General features: G+C 38.5%; 2 protein-coding genes across 8 annotated transcripts in view; one reads left to right on the top strand and one right to left on the bottom strand.

Moving 5' to 3' along the window:
* Window positions 1-14,490, top strand: part of Nf1 (neurofibromin 1) — a 255,492-nt gene that overhangs the window by 175,430 nt on the left and 65,572 nt on the right. The gene's annotated exons all lie outside the window — the stretch shown is intronic.
* Evi2b (ecotropic viral integration site 2B) lies at window positions 4,409-13,163 on the bottom strand. Its single transcript, XM_085695477.1, has 2 exons — window positions 13,021-13,163; window positions 4,409-6,135 (listed from the first exon to the last, which is right to left on the bottom strand). The coding sequence occupies exon 2, from the start codon at window positions 6,117-6,119 to the stop codon at window positions 4,770-4,772; it is 1,350 nt and encodes a 449-aa protein (XP_085551603.1). The 5' UTR covers window positions 6,120-6,135; window positions 13,021-13,163; the 3' UTR covers window positions 4,409-4,769.

Here is a 14,490-nt window from a genome sequence, read left to right as displayed (position 1 = left end):
TTCTGCCTCCCAAGAGCTGGGATTAAACGTGTCTTTTGATTTTTTTTTTAATGCTGAATTATATTTTGGTTTTGATTTTTGAAATTTTTCATATAATTGTGATTTTCTTTTCCTTTTGTTGCTTTTAGATTTTGAGTCCCAGCTAGGAAGATGTTTTCCCACGTTGAGTTTATAAAGGAATTTAGCAACATTTTTTTTGTATCATATTGACTTCATGCTTTCTTTTTAGATCTTCTGTCCACTTTGTGTTTATTCTAATGTTGTGTAAAATGTGAATCCAATTTTCTTTTTTCAAATATCTATTGAGTTATCCTAGCACTTAACTCTTTCTGAGTTGGTGTTTGAGTTTATTTCTGAACATTCTGTTGTATTCATTGGTCTGTTCATACATAGCATTTCAATTAATAAATTCTCAAGTATTTTACTACTCTACTTTTTGAGCAAAATTAAGTCTGATTTCTGACTGAGTCGCTTGCTTTCCCTGGTCCTGTTTTTCTCAGTAGCTAAGAAACCGGGGTGGTGGGGTGTTACTAAATGGTCTTCCAGGCTGTTACTGAAGGTCTGACGAGAGCACTACTAGTATATAGTATGAAGTTCCGTTGCCTTGTTATTCTTAAGTTCTCTATTGTATGCATGTGTGTGTTCCACGTGTGCTTATGGTTTTTGGCACACATTGTCAGGTGTGGCAGCAAGCACTTTTACTCAGTGGGCTATCTCTCTGTTCCGTACTTTAGCATCTTAACTTGGTAATCATTTCTCTGAGGTTGCTCTTTTTGCCCCTCTTTATCCCTCACCCCAGCATTTTCTTCTCTCTTGCATTTGTTTTATTAGTTTCCATGTCTCCCTACTGAGTAAGCAGGGATTGTCACTGCCGGGCTGCTTGGCTTCTCCAGACTTTAGCAGGGAGGATTTGCATGCAGTAAATGTGAATTCTCCCCATGGCCCTCCCCGCAGAGAATTTCTTTAAACAAAATAATAATTTTAGTTACCTCTAGTATCTGCTATAGAGAGAATAGGAGAAAAGCTAAGAATAGCTCCTAATTTGTTTAAGATTTATTTATTTGGCTTCTCTTATTTATTTATTTGATATCTCTATCAAGATATCTCTTTCATTGCTCTCCTTCTCCATCCCGTCCTCCCCCAACTCGACCATCCTTTTCTCTCATGTTCTCCTCCCAAACCTCCATTCCCTTCCTCCACCCCCTACGATTTTACCCAGGAGATCTTAACTATTTCCTCTTCCTAGGACGATCCCTGTGTCCCTCTTAGGGTCCTCCTTGTTACCTAGCCATTCTAGGACTGCAGATTTTAGGCTGGTTGTCCATTGCTTTACATCTAATAATAATATCCACTTATGAGTGGGTACATACTGTGTTTGTCTTTCTGGACCTGGGTTATCTCACTCAGGATGATTTTTTTTCTAGTTCATCCATCTGCCTGTAAATTTCATGATGTCATTGTTTTTTACAATTGAGCAATACTCCATTGTGGAGATGTGTCACATTTTCTTTATCCGTTTGTTCAGTTGAGGGGCATAAGCCCTTACATTTTCAGAGGAGTGGTTGGTGGGGTAGGATGGGGAGGAGGTGGGAAAGAGGGGGAGAGAGGAAACTGTGGTCCTATGTAAAATGAATAAAAAAGTTTAAAAATTTTTTAAAAAGTAAATAGGAAGACAGAAAAAAAGATTTTCTTTCTTTGCGGCTGGGGAAATGAGTGAGTAGTGAAGAACTCTTGTTCTCACAGAGCCCAGTTCAGTTTCCAGCCCCCACGTGGTGGCTCACTGCATTTATAGCTCCAGTTCCAGGGATCCAGTGCCCTCTTCTGTCTCCACGGGCACTGGGACACACAAGTGGTACACAGACATGCATTCAGGCAAAATACACACATAGAACTGGAGTCGTGAACAGTTGCGGACCTGGGTCTCTAGAAGAGCAGCAAGCTCTCTGAACCACTGAGCCATTTCTTCAGCTCCTCCATTAACTCTTGCTTTATCTAAGAGGTATTCCTAGAATCTATTTTCAAGAGGTCAGTAAGGAAAGTGTTGAAAGGAACAAAACTTTGGAAAGAGCCTTTTGGAGGGGTTTTGGTGATTTGTGGTATTTTAGACACAAACTGCGAGACCTCACTACTCTAATCAAATACTTAAAGAACAAGAAATTTGCAAAATTCCTGTATATTGCTGTGTAAATTAGCCTTAAAATGCTGTTTGAAGACATGAAAGAAATTTTGATGTGGATGACAGGAGACCCACTGTTACAGGATGAAATAAGTAACCTGCTGGGTGTTTCTGCAGATAAAAGTACTAGCTGTCAGTAAGAAATAAGATAAGCATTGTGTGTAAACTAACGTGTAGGTCAGTGAGACAGCCTCACATTTAATCTCAGCACTCGGGAGGCAAAGGCAGGGGGATCTCTGTGATTTTTAGAAAACCCTAGTTCATATAGAGAGTTTCAGGAAGGCCAGGGCTTCTTAGAGGAACCCTATCTCAGAAAGCAGAAACAATAATAATTATTATTATAATAATTATAATAAATAAAACTCCACTGCCCAAGAGGCTGCTTGTTTTTATGCCTGGTGGGTTTTTAGTATTTGAACAGTAATGTTACAAATGAATACTATATTATATCTTGAAATGTCACAGAATCTGTGCTCTCTTCCCTTGGACTTAAGGTCAGAATGAGAAGGAAAAGGATGTGCTTGTCAGATCTCACTGGTGTCTGCACAAAGTAGGCCACTACCCACTCACCCCTCTACTTTGACCGAGGTTGTGCCTACACCTATCTAGTGTCTCATACTCATCAATGGTCAGGTAGTGGTTTAAAGTTGAACTACATTTAAAAAGGGTGGTTGGGGCTATAGAGATGATTCAATAGTCTGGAGAGCCTACTGCTCTATTAGAGGACCCAAGTTCAGTTCCCAGCACCCATGTTAGATGACAACTCATAATCACCTGTGACAGCAGTTCACAGTGTGTCTGGCACCCTCTTATGGCCTCCACAAACATCCTCACACAGACAGGTAGAGCACATACACAAACATACACGGATTTTTCTTTTAACATTTCACATTTGTACACATGTGCACATGTATGGATTTTTCTTTTTATTTTCTTTTTTTAGCGTTTCTAGATTAAAATGTGATTTTAAAATAAGTATAGCTGGGCAATGGTGGTGCACACCTTTAATTCCAGCACTCAGGAGGCAGAGACTGGTGGATCTCTCTGAGTTCAAGACCAGCCTGTTCTTACAAAATGAGTTCTAGGACAGCCTGTTACACAGAGAAACCATGTCTCAAAATACAAAAAATAAGATAACATAAATTTAAAAATAGGTATAAAATATGTAGCAAGAAACATACCCACCACTTCTGTTTTTTTCTTTCCTTTCCTTCATAGCACTTGATTTTGTCTAGGTGATTATTAGTTCATGCTTCCCTAACATGTTTTTAAAAAAAAGTCTACATTTTGGGGCCAGTGAGATGGCTCAGTGACTAAAAGGTGCTTAATACATTCATCTTATTATTCTTTATCAATAAAAAATTGGGAGTCAGTTATCAGGGTATGAATCTGAAAAATCAGAGAAGCAGCAGAGCAGCCACCAGTGACTTCCTCCAAAAAGGCCAAGATCCTCTCTCAGCCCCACCTTACTACTTCCTCAGTCCCTAAAACCTCTATGGTTAATTTTGGTCAGTTAGTGGCTAGCTCCACCCTTTGATTCAAAGCAAACTTTATTGTCAGAATACAATCAAACTATCACACATCAGGACTGATGACCTGAGTTCTGAATTCTGTCCTTGGTGTGGAAGGAGAGAATCAGCTTCCACAAAATTGTTCTCCAACCTCCAAAGCCACTTACCTCCTTGCACCTTCACCCCCTACTCCCCAGCATACAAAAGAAGTAAAAACTGTCATTTGAGGAAGACTAGGAGTAGGAAAGAAGAGGAAAGGAATTGCAGTGGCTATGTGGTTAAGAACACTTACTGCTCTTGCAGAAGGTTCAGATTCAATTCCCAGCACCCCATGGTAGTTGATAAACATCGGTAACTTCAGATCAGGGGATCCTGCACCCAGTGTCGTCTTCTGATCTCCTCAAGCACCAGGCATATGTATGGTGTAGGCAAAACACTCATACACATAAATGTTTAGTTACAAAAAAAGAAAGAAAAAATGTGTGCATTTTATGGTAGGTCCTTATTTTTTCAGGGTAAATGCTCCCCAGCACAGCCCTCTGATTTCATGTTTTAATATGATTTTGTGTCTATGTGTTTCAGGAAAAACAAAACTGGAAATGACTTGTTCTTAGACATATATTTTAATCTCTCATTCCCATAAATCAAAAATATTTATTTAGTATATGAAGTATTAAAACTTAAGACTATTTGAAAATTCTTACTTCTACTACACCCAAAATTTTGAGATGGAAAAATAAAATTTTATTTAGTCAACACAGTTTATATACAGCCTTTCAAGGGGAAAATCTATTGGGTAGCAGTAAGTATATATAGATTTACATGTTTCCAAATGGTTATGTTATTGACATATGTATTATTCACATATATAACAGGTACTCTGCTTTAAAAATAAGTTCTATAACTGGTAATATACCACTCTAATAATCTACCTGTGTACATTGACTTCACTCAGGTGTCAGGTAGTTTCTAAACAGAAGCCAGTGTGTGACCAGTTGTCATGTTCTGTGTGTTGTACCATGAACAGGAACAGGATGGAGTCATCTCAGGATGGAGCACAAGCTCAAAAGCAAACTGTCACTTTACAGCAGCTCTGGAGGTGGTGGTGGCAGGGAGTTGGTGAGATCCTGATGGAAGTCAGGAGTAGAGAACTCATGGTGCTGAATCTCATGGTTAGACTCTTGACTGTTTATACAATCTACTGCTGACAGAGACAAGTTAGAGTCAGGGGGTGGCGGAAATGGCTGTTGATCTTGATCTTCACATGCTCGATTTAGACTATCTGGAGATGATTGGAGATTGGTAGAATCATCTGGTAGAGGAGGTACAATTACTACTGTAGGCTTGTCAGATAGGTGCCCGTCCAGATCAAGAAGGGGAGGTGGCAGGAACAGATCTGCGTCATCTGAAGATGATATAGCGGTGCCAATTGTTGACCGATCAGCACTGTCTTCTGATACACAATTTATTTGATCTTTTCCACTCTCAATTTTGAGGTTATTGGTATCATTGATGTGTTCACTTGATTCAAACAACTTAACTTCTAAGTCGTCTGCTAACAGTGTGCTTTTGCTTGGCTTCCAAGTCATAAGTGAAACAACTGATGCACGTTTTGTGGATGCTTCGCTCTCTCTAATGTTATCCATGCACATGTCTGGTGTTTCTCCATCTGCGAATGGAGACCTGCCTGCCCAGTTTTGATCATTTAAAACTGGTTTTCTCAAATATTTCCACAGTATAACCATGAGTATAGCTACTAACATAGAAACTATTATTGTACCAATTAATATAGCAGCTACTACATTGTATTTGGTTTTTTGTACAGTTCCTTTGCCACGCGTTGGTTCTGAAGTGAACAGTGGTGTGTTCCTTGGTGAGTTGTTAGTCCTAGGTGAATAAATAGTTGGTGTTGGTTTTATGGGTTGATTCTGAACAGTCTGTAGTACAGATTTCCCAGAAGAGGTAGGAGCAGATGGCTGTTGTGTAGAAGTATAGACAGGAGGTCTTGGTGATTGTCTAGTGGAATTATGGGTAGAAGGTGATGGTTGATTGGCCAAAGTGAACTCAGATAGTGATGTTTGTGGGAAGGAGCTGTTGACTGTTGATATTGCTTGTCTGGTGATGTTATAGGTAAGTGGTCTTGCAGAAGTGTGCAATACTGGTTCTGTAGAAGAGACATAAGCAGCTGCTGTTGGTTGTCCAAGAGTGATTTTGTCAGGCAGTATTTGTCGTATGGAAGAAACATTGACTTGTGTTGTTTGACTTAAAGTATTCCCTGCTGTGTTTTGAGAATTAGTTGCATCATATAACATTGATGGTGTAACTGAAGTGGACTGTGGTTGCTGCTCTGTTGTAATTGCTTCTGTTTCTGAGAAAAATGTATTGTTCAGGTATTGGCAAAGCAAAAGTAAGACAAAATACTTGGAATCCATTTCAAAATGTTTCCTCCTTACCAGTGATTTCACAGTGAAAGAAAGAGAAAAGGGGAGAGAAAGGAAAGATGGTTAGCTATCATCTTATGTCTAATTATATTTTACTCTTCATTACCTGAAATAGAGTGGTTAGGCATTTGGTTAGTGTTTACTCTGGTTTATACTTGACAGAATGTAATATTCCAGTTCATACTACATCGTTTGGAGTTCCGGAGAAGTAGTCTTAATTCTTTTATAACCCCCCCCCCCACTTAAACTTGCAGCCCTTCTAGCTTCCTCAGATTCCACTCCTTTGCTTTCTTTCTTCTCAAGTGTGTAAGCTCAACTGCTTGAACCATGTGCTCTCTACTCTGTTCACTCTGTTTCTAGAAATAAGTGGTCTGCCTCAGCGGAGAGCACCAGTGACCGTGGTGCCTTAAAATTGTTCTCTTTCCTTTCTCCCTTACTCTCTGTTCTTCACATTTGACCTTACGGGTGATCCCTTTACCAGCAGTTCAGCATCTCTGTAGTGGTCTTCTTTCCTGCCACTTTAGTCATACCTTCCTTTCCGCAGTCTCCTAAATACAGATGCTTGATAGTCAGCCTTTCACTCTCTTTCGCTTTTCTTTATTCTGCTTCTCTAAGTTTCCACTCTCAACCTTGTGCTATAACTACCAAACCTGCACATCCAGCCTACAACTCCTTTGTGAGTCCATTTATATAACTTCTTTAGTGGACATTTTATCTATCTCATGATCAGTAAATTCAGCATATTTTTAAAAAGTGACTTTCCAGATGGGCACGGTAGTGCATGTCTTTCATCCTCCCAGCAAAGGCAGGCAATCTCTGTGAGTTCAAAGCCAGCATGGTGTGTGTGTGTGTGTGTCTTGGAACTCACAGGACTCCAGGATAGCCAGAGCTACATAGAGAGACCCTGTCTCAAAAACATAAAAGTAATTGTAGTAATTTGATGTTTCTTCATACTCAGTAGGTGAACAGAGGAACTGATTTGGCCTGGGAAGACTTTGGGAAGGTTTCCCAGAGATGGTGAAGCAGATCTAAATCTTAGGCTACTATAAATAAGAACCAATTACACACACACATATTTCCCAGCCCAGAAAGCATGCACAGGCGAGGTAGGACACAATATAGGCTTGTCAGCTGTCTTTTTGTGGGATGTAGTAGATGCTGAAACTTGACAACTTAAGTTCCAAAGTTGTACTCTGTCCGCTTAACTCTGCATGTAAGGTCACTTAATTTAGCTGTTTTCAGTTGCCTCACACTCTAAAGTGAGCCTTGTGCTGACATTGTCAGCGCTGAGTATAATGGGCTTGTTCTGGACATCACACACATACCCCATTGTCAGCTGTCTGAAATAACAGTGCTGTTCTTAATATTAAGGAAAGGAAAATCTCAGATTGTTAGATACTAGTTGGCATATATAAGAAATAGTTTTTCCATGACTCCAAAGGTATAATAAAAGATTTTGACAGTTTGAGTAGTATTTTTTTTTCCTTATACATCTACCACTAGTATGGTAAGTAGATAGTATAGTAGATAATGAGACATGACATCCTTCTTGGTCTCTCCCTTCCCTCTCCTCCCTCTCTTCTTCCTTCTTTCCTTCTTTTGTGTTTTAAGAACGCCCTTCTGTCTCAACTTCCTGAGTGCTAGGATCTCAAGCTTGAGCTGGAAGGACCTGGACTTACAAGAGAAAATATGTTTTTTTTTTTCTTTATTTGTCTCTTCCTTTGTATTTTCTTTCTAGTGCTTGAAGTCTAAAATTTAAAACAGATCTCTTTGAATTCCCTTGCCTGGTGCTGATTAATTACTCTTAAAACATGTATGATCTGGTTGCTACTTCATGTAAGGATTCACTGTTTCTGTCTAGAGAAAAACTTATAAACCAAGCTTTAACTTCCTTACATGCTTCCTAGATATTAAATTATGTCATCTTTCAATGTCTTCAACTATGTTTTTTTATTTTTTTTTATTTTTTATTTTTTTTTTTGCCTACTCCTCTTACCTGCTGACTACATGTCTGAACCTATCTCTTGTTTTGTTTTGTTTTTCAAGACAGGGTGTCTCTATGTAGCTCTGGCTGTCTTGGAACTTACTCTATAGACCAGACTGATCTGAACCTATCTTCATCTTGTAGACCTCAATTTAAATTCCCCTTCTTAAACCAAGTTCTCTGTAATTTACCACAGCTACAAATAGCTGTTTCCTGAATTTCCTCTGATCTTACTGACTTGCTGCTTTCTTAGGATACCTCACTTTTGCTTCTCTTTGCCTAAATAATTGTGGGAGTTTTTTAAAATTATGTTTCACATTTTCTATTATTATTATTCTCATCACCTCAAACAAGATTTTTTTTTAAAAAATTCATTAAGGTAGAAAGAAACAAAAGAAAATACATACATAAGTATGCCATAAATTTGTGATTTATGTACTTTATTTTATTTAATCTTCATAGAAGCAAAGTGGAATAAGTTGAGCAATTTGTCTGGAGGGTGACTGTTAGTAATAGCCTGAGAATTTTTACGCAGGACCATGTGATTCTGAAGCCTACACTCTTTCTGGCCTCCTACTGCTCATGTTTTCTTATGTGATCCCCTATACCTTCTATATTAGTTGTTCAGTAAATATTTAATCTGTGCTGGGCCTCTTGTTTCTTTGCCATTTCACTTTATTTATTTTGGTTTTTTGAAACAGTAGTCCTGGCTACTGGGACTCCATGTAGCCCTGGCTGTCCTGGAACTCATTCTGTAGACCAGGCTGGCCTTAAACTCATAGAGATCCACCTGTTTTTGCCTCCAAGTGCTGGAATTAAAGGTGTGTACCATCACCACCTGGCTTACCTTTACTTTTTACTAAGATTTCTACCATAATATAAGCATAGAAAATAAAATTTAAGTAAATTCTGATTTTTATTCCTTTTTCAAGGTTCTTAAAAGGAGACATTTGAAATTTTTGGCATGGATATGAAGGTCTGACTCATCTCTAGATGGTCATCATTCATGCTGTTCCACACAGTAATTTTTTTAGGTTGCCCAAAAAAGGTTTGGTTAGAAAATGATGTTCAGGGTTTCATTTTGTAAATGTTGTTAGAAAATGCTTTCCAAAGCAGCAGAAGATATAGGCTATGAATTGTCTCTAGCTAAAAATGTTTCCTCTTTTGTGACTTTGCTTAAAATAAAGAAACCATACGGTTCCTCTTTTTAGTGAGCTGAAAAAGGAAATAGAGGAGGAACTAGCCAAAACAGGAACATAATTATAAAACCCAGTTTGGTTTGTAAGATCAAGTTTTGATAGGTTCATCACCTTTAATGTCAGTAGGAAGTTAGAAACTTCAGTGTTTTGTTTCCACTTATCAGTCGTAGTAAAAGCAAAACTCAGTTTTCAAACACCCTACCACTTTCTCTGGCTCATCACTTAGCTATGTGCCGTCCTGTGATATGCTGCAGCAGAATGCTAGAGTCTGTGAAAGTCCTATTAAAGCAGTTCAGAATACTCTAGAAAAGAAGCATCAAGACAAAAAGAAGAAATGTGGGATTTAATAATTTTGGGAATACACAGAGTTATTAAATGTACATGCAAACTATGTAACGGGTGTGTGCCTAAAGTGCACACTGTTTCTGCTGAGAAAGATGGTGGTCAGTTGAATTTGGGGCAGGGGATAGAAAAGGGATAAAAATTTAGAATACACTAGGAATGGGAGTGAAAATAATTTTAAAAGCTAGAACACTACGGAGAAGCTCTGCACAAGTTTTAGGATACGGCAGATATGTGGGAAAGGAGAAATCGATTAGAAAAAGTATTGAAGAAGAAGAAAGTTGGAATTGGTAGTTGCTTATTAATTATCAAGAAGTTACTAAGTAGGTAAAATGAAGTTAGGGAGAGACTGACCTAGGTAAACGAGGAGTTAGGAACTGTCGTTCCCCATCACTGGCCTGTGTGGACCACCCAGGTCATTACAGGATCCCTTGTCTGCTTCAAGGGTTCTTAAGATTTCTTCCACCCTTACTGTCCCTGATACTACCCAAAACTATGCCTGCTAACTACGAAGAATGTATGTATGGTCTGGATAGACTTTTCTTAGAAATTCTTTAATCAGCTCAAGAAAATCCAGATTTCTCTGTTATATTATAAATGTTATAGCAACATTTCTCTCTATGTTTTAGACTGGCATCTGAGGTTTAAATCTGTCATTTTGGTCCTTTTTTCCCCCAGAAATTTATTTTTATTTTTAAAAAGGAGAATGTACATTGTTTTAGTGAACCAGTATTTGAAGCACCGCTACAATGAAGAAGAAGCTCCCTGGGGTTAGACATGTACTTGTCACATGCTGCCAGGACTCAGAGCTCCAAGTGATTGCCTACCATACACAAGACCCTGAATTTTGATCCCCAGTACCACGAAAACACCTAAGTAAAATTGTTCCTGTTAGATTGCCTATGATAAGAAATACATCATTTTAATAAAGAATCGAACTTTGAAAAGTATTCCTAAGGGGAAAAGGCAAGTATAGACAGTTGCATCAAAAAGTTTGTCTTTGAACTGTGCAGTGGCTCAGGTTTTTATTTTCAGCACTGGAGGCAAAGGCTAGTGAATCTCTGAAATGGAGGCTAGACTTGCCTACTTTGGGAGGTCCAGACCAGCCAAAGCTACACATTGAGGCCCTGTCTCAAATAAACACACAAAATATCGTGTCTTTCAGTTATTTTGGTGTAAGAAAAATAAGTTATATCTGGGTGTGAAAGTGCATACCTTTTATTCTGGGAGACTGAGGCAGGCAGATCACTAAATCTTAGGCCAGCTAGTTCTGCTTGGGGGTTTCAGGCTAGACAAGAGTGAAACCTGTCCCCAAAAAGCAAAAACAAAACCAACCAACCAAAAATAGCAATAAAGCCAGATGGTGGTGGCGCACGTCTTTAATCCCAGCACTTGGGAGGCAGAGGCAGGTGAGTCTCTGTAAGTTTGAGGCCAGTGTGGACTACAGATCGAGTTCCATGACAGGCTCCAAAGCTACAGAGAAACCCTGTCTTGAACCCCCCCCAAAAAAATGCAAGAAAAATAAAATATAGTAAACATATAAGAGATAAACAAATAGTATTAGTGTTATCTCTAACTAGTGAAATTTTGAAGCCATAAAAAGAAGAAACCAGAAAAGGAAATTGATTTTGAATTCCAAGTAGTGTTTTTAGGGCTATCTTTAATCAGTAATATTAGCACACTATTACTGAACATCCAGAAAATTCCTGGCCAACAGGATCCATTTGCATGACCTAGGTGATTAAGTTTTCATCTTCCAGATTAAACAAAGAGAACAGTCGGTTAACTTGGCAAACTGTCACAGCTCTAAGTAGTGGCACTAATATGGAACCATATACCTTTGTCTTCTATGACATGCTAGAGCCTTTTGTAGAATTCGGAATGAGAAAGACTTTGTGCCAGAAAGAAACTCTTGGAAGGTCTTTGGGACAGTGTAAGTAATTTTTGGAGCTAGGCTTACATGAAGGGTAGGAAAAGAAATACCAGAAAACCCGCATCAGTCACAGGGGTCTGTGTTTAGGAGTTTTAAATGGTTAGCACATAAACTGTCATAATTACAGTTTACTGAGTATTTTGTGGTACTTTTTAAAAAAAGATTGAGCCTTAAAAGGCATGAGATTTTTATTTAGCAAGATCACAATTGCTCACATGGTACTTCTAAGTAGAATTATGTAGGAACTTGCTGAAAACATAGAAACTGTTAAACTTGAGACTAGCCCTGTTTCAGACAAATCTGAGCTTAAAAGCATCTTTATTTTTTTAGTTTATTTCACATGCATTACTTTTTAAATTTTTGTTTGTTTTTCAAGACAGGGTTTCTCTGTGTAGCCCTAGTTGTCCTGGAACTAGCTTTTGTAGACCAGGCTGGCTTTGAACTCCCAGAGATTCACCTGCCTCTGCATCCCAAGTGCTGGAATTAAAGGCGTGTGCCACCACCACTGGCACAAAATATTTTTTCTGTGGCTGTTTTTGTCTTTATATTCTTCACTAGATGATCAGTTTAGAGTATATGAGATAAGCACATGGAGGATGTGAATAATTGCATACCTGTTTTGTCATAGTAGTTTTCCTTTATGGAGCTTTTAAAATGACATAATGGTTATAGGTCATAATTATTACTTACATATAAAATTCCTTTTATATAAAAAACACATAGTAAGTATCCATCTAATTTCTTTCCCATAGTGCATAAACTAAAAGGGATAAGCAAATAAAAATAATTTAGGCCAGGCATGATGGTTCATGCTTTTATTCCTAGTACTTGTGATATAAAAACAGAAGAATCTCTTGAGATAGAGGCCAGCCTGGCCTACATATTGAAATCCTAACTTCTTAAAAAAAAAAAGAAAGAAAGAAAGAAAGAAAAAGAAATTGATATGATAATTTAAATCTGTATGAGAAGAAAGCCTTTATAGAAAGTAAATTAGCCTTTTTTTTCTCCTTTGTGGCACTGCAGCTCAAAGCCAGGGCATCACACACGCTGGGCAGGCTCTGCCACCGGCCTGTCGCCCCAGCACCTAGAACTCGTCAACAGTGTTTTCAGGGCTGGAAATTCAGTCATGGAATTTATTTTATTTTTAACTTTTAGGGTTTTTTAAATTATTAAAGTAATGTTAACAAATATTTTGACTGGGTAAACTTCAAGGGGCTGGTAATAGTAAAACTTTGATAAAAATCTTTCAGATAATATCAACCCTGAACATAAATTTTTAAAATTCTATATAGCAGAGCCACAAAAAACTTTCTGTAGTCATCTTTAAACTGTCAAGAGCTGAATTCAACTGTAAAACATTAATAATACTTGATTCTTAAAATAAATTTCAGATAAACAAAAATGAAATGAAATGGCCTGTGTAGGTCTTCTTACCTGATAGCTTCTCTCGCACAATGCAAACTCTTGGTCTAACAGAACACGTTGGTGACTCAGATTAGAAATGGTCCTCTCGCACACTGAAATGGTTTCTGTGCAGCAGAGGAAGTTTATCAGTAGCAATTCCAGGAAGTGCAATAAGCCACAGAATGACTAAGAAATGGACTCCTTCAACAGAGCCACTTTTGAAACACAGTCTATATAACGTAAGTGCTTTTAACTGATGTTTATAAATAAGCATCCATTGCTCTCTGGTCATGTGATTCTAGAGTCCAAATACTCAGGATGGAGTCCTGTTGAGAAATTAGTATTCTAAGGAGAGGTTTATAGCTGAGTTTCCCCAAAGGCTAATTTGTTATTAGAAGTGAGTGGTATTTACTTGTATGGAGGAGGCTTTGTGTGTGACCCACAGCACTAAAATCCTAAAATAATATCAAAATCAAATTGTTGAAAATTACTTAATTATACTTCAGTTGGTTTGTGCACTGCCTGTACCTTACTTGGGTGATGCTGATGAGGAAATACTATTAAGATACACTGGTCACCGTGAGAGGCAACATCTTAACCAGTGTTTGCAATTAAACACCACTCACTAGGCAGCAGCTCTGCCAAGTGCCCTAGCTTTAGCCCCAATACTACTTCCGGTTTTTCAAGACAGGGTTTCTCTGGAACTTTGCAGCCTGTCTGGGAACTATCTTTTGTAGACCAGGCTGGCCTTGAACTCACAGAGATTCGCCTGTTTCTGCCTCCCAAGTGTTGGGATTAAAGGAGTGTGCCACCACTTCCTGGCTCCAATACTACTTTTAAAAAGATCGTATGGCACATGTGTGTGGGTACCCTCAGAGACCAGAAGAGTGTGCTGGAGAAGAAAATGGTGGATCCTCTTAAACTGATCTGATCTTGGTTGTGAGCTGTGCCTGGACACAGCCGCACTCAGATCCTCTAGAAAAACAGCAAGCACCTTTAACTGTTTATTAAGCTGTCTTTCCAGTCTCCCAAAACGTTTTTAAATAAGAAAATTTTAGATAAGACTTAGCAAAGTAACTGAAGAGTGTGAGTCTCTCTGAATGAAAGTTTCCCTAAGCAAGTCTTCTCCTAGCCTCTTCCTGATCTGAAAAGTAGAGATTGTAATCCTAATTTATTATGGGATTTAAATCCATGTAAACGCCTTCTCATGCATGGTAAAGTAGATAAAGTAAATGGATACAGTAGATACAACACATGGAACACTTTCAGACTAGTCACTGTCAAGGAACATGGGTTATTAGGATTTAGTTCTTAACTTCAAGTAACTTATAACTTGATACAGAAAGATTAATAGAATGCAGCTGGGCGCTGGTGGTGCAAGCCTTTAATCCATCCCAGCACTCGGGAGGCAGAGGCAGGTGGATCTCTATGAGTTTGAGGCCAGCCTTGTCTACAAGAGCTAGTTCCAGGACAGATTTCAAAGCTACAGAGAAACCCTGT

Source organism: Myodes glareolus, chromosome 9 (genome assembly GCF_982192425.1).
Source record: "Myodes glareolus chromosome 9, mMyoGla1.1, whole genome shotgun sequence".
Lineage (NCBI taxonomy): Eukaryota > Metazoa > Chordata > Mammalia > Rodentia > Cricetidae > Myodes > Myodes glareolus.
Note: the sequence above shows the minus strand (reverse complement) of the source record. Positions and strands in the feature narration are given on the sequence as shown.

Coding starts and splice junctions, on each gene's coding strand:
- Evi2b (XM_085695477.1), bottom strand. CDS start 6,119: ATGGATTCCAAGTATTTTGTCTTACTTTTGCTTTGCCAATACCTGAAC.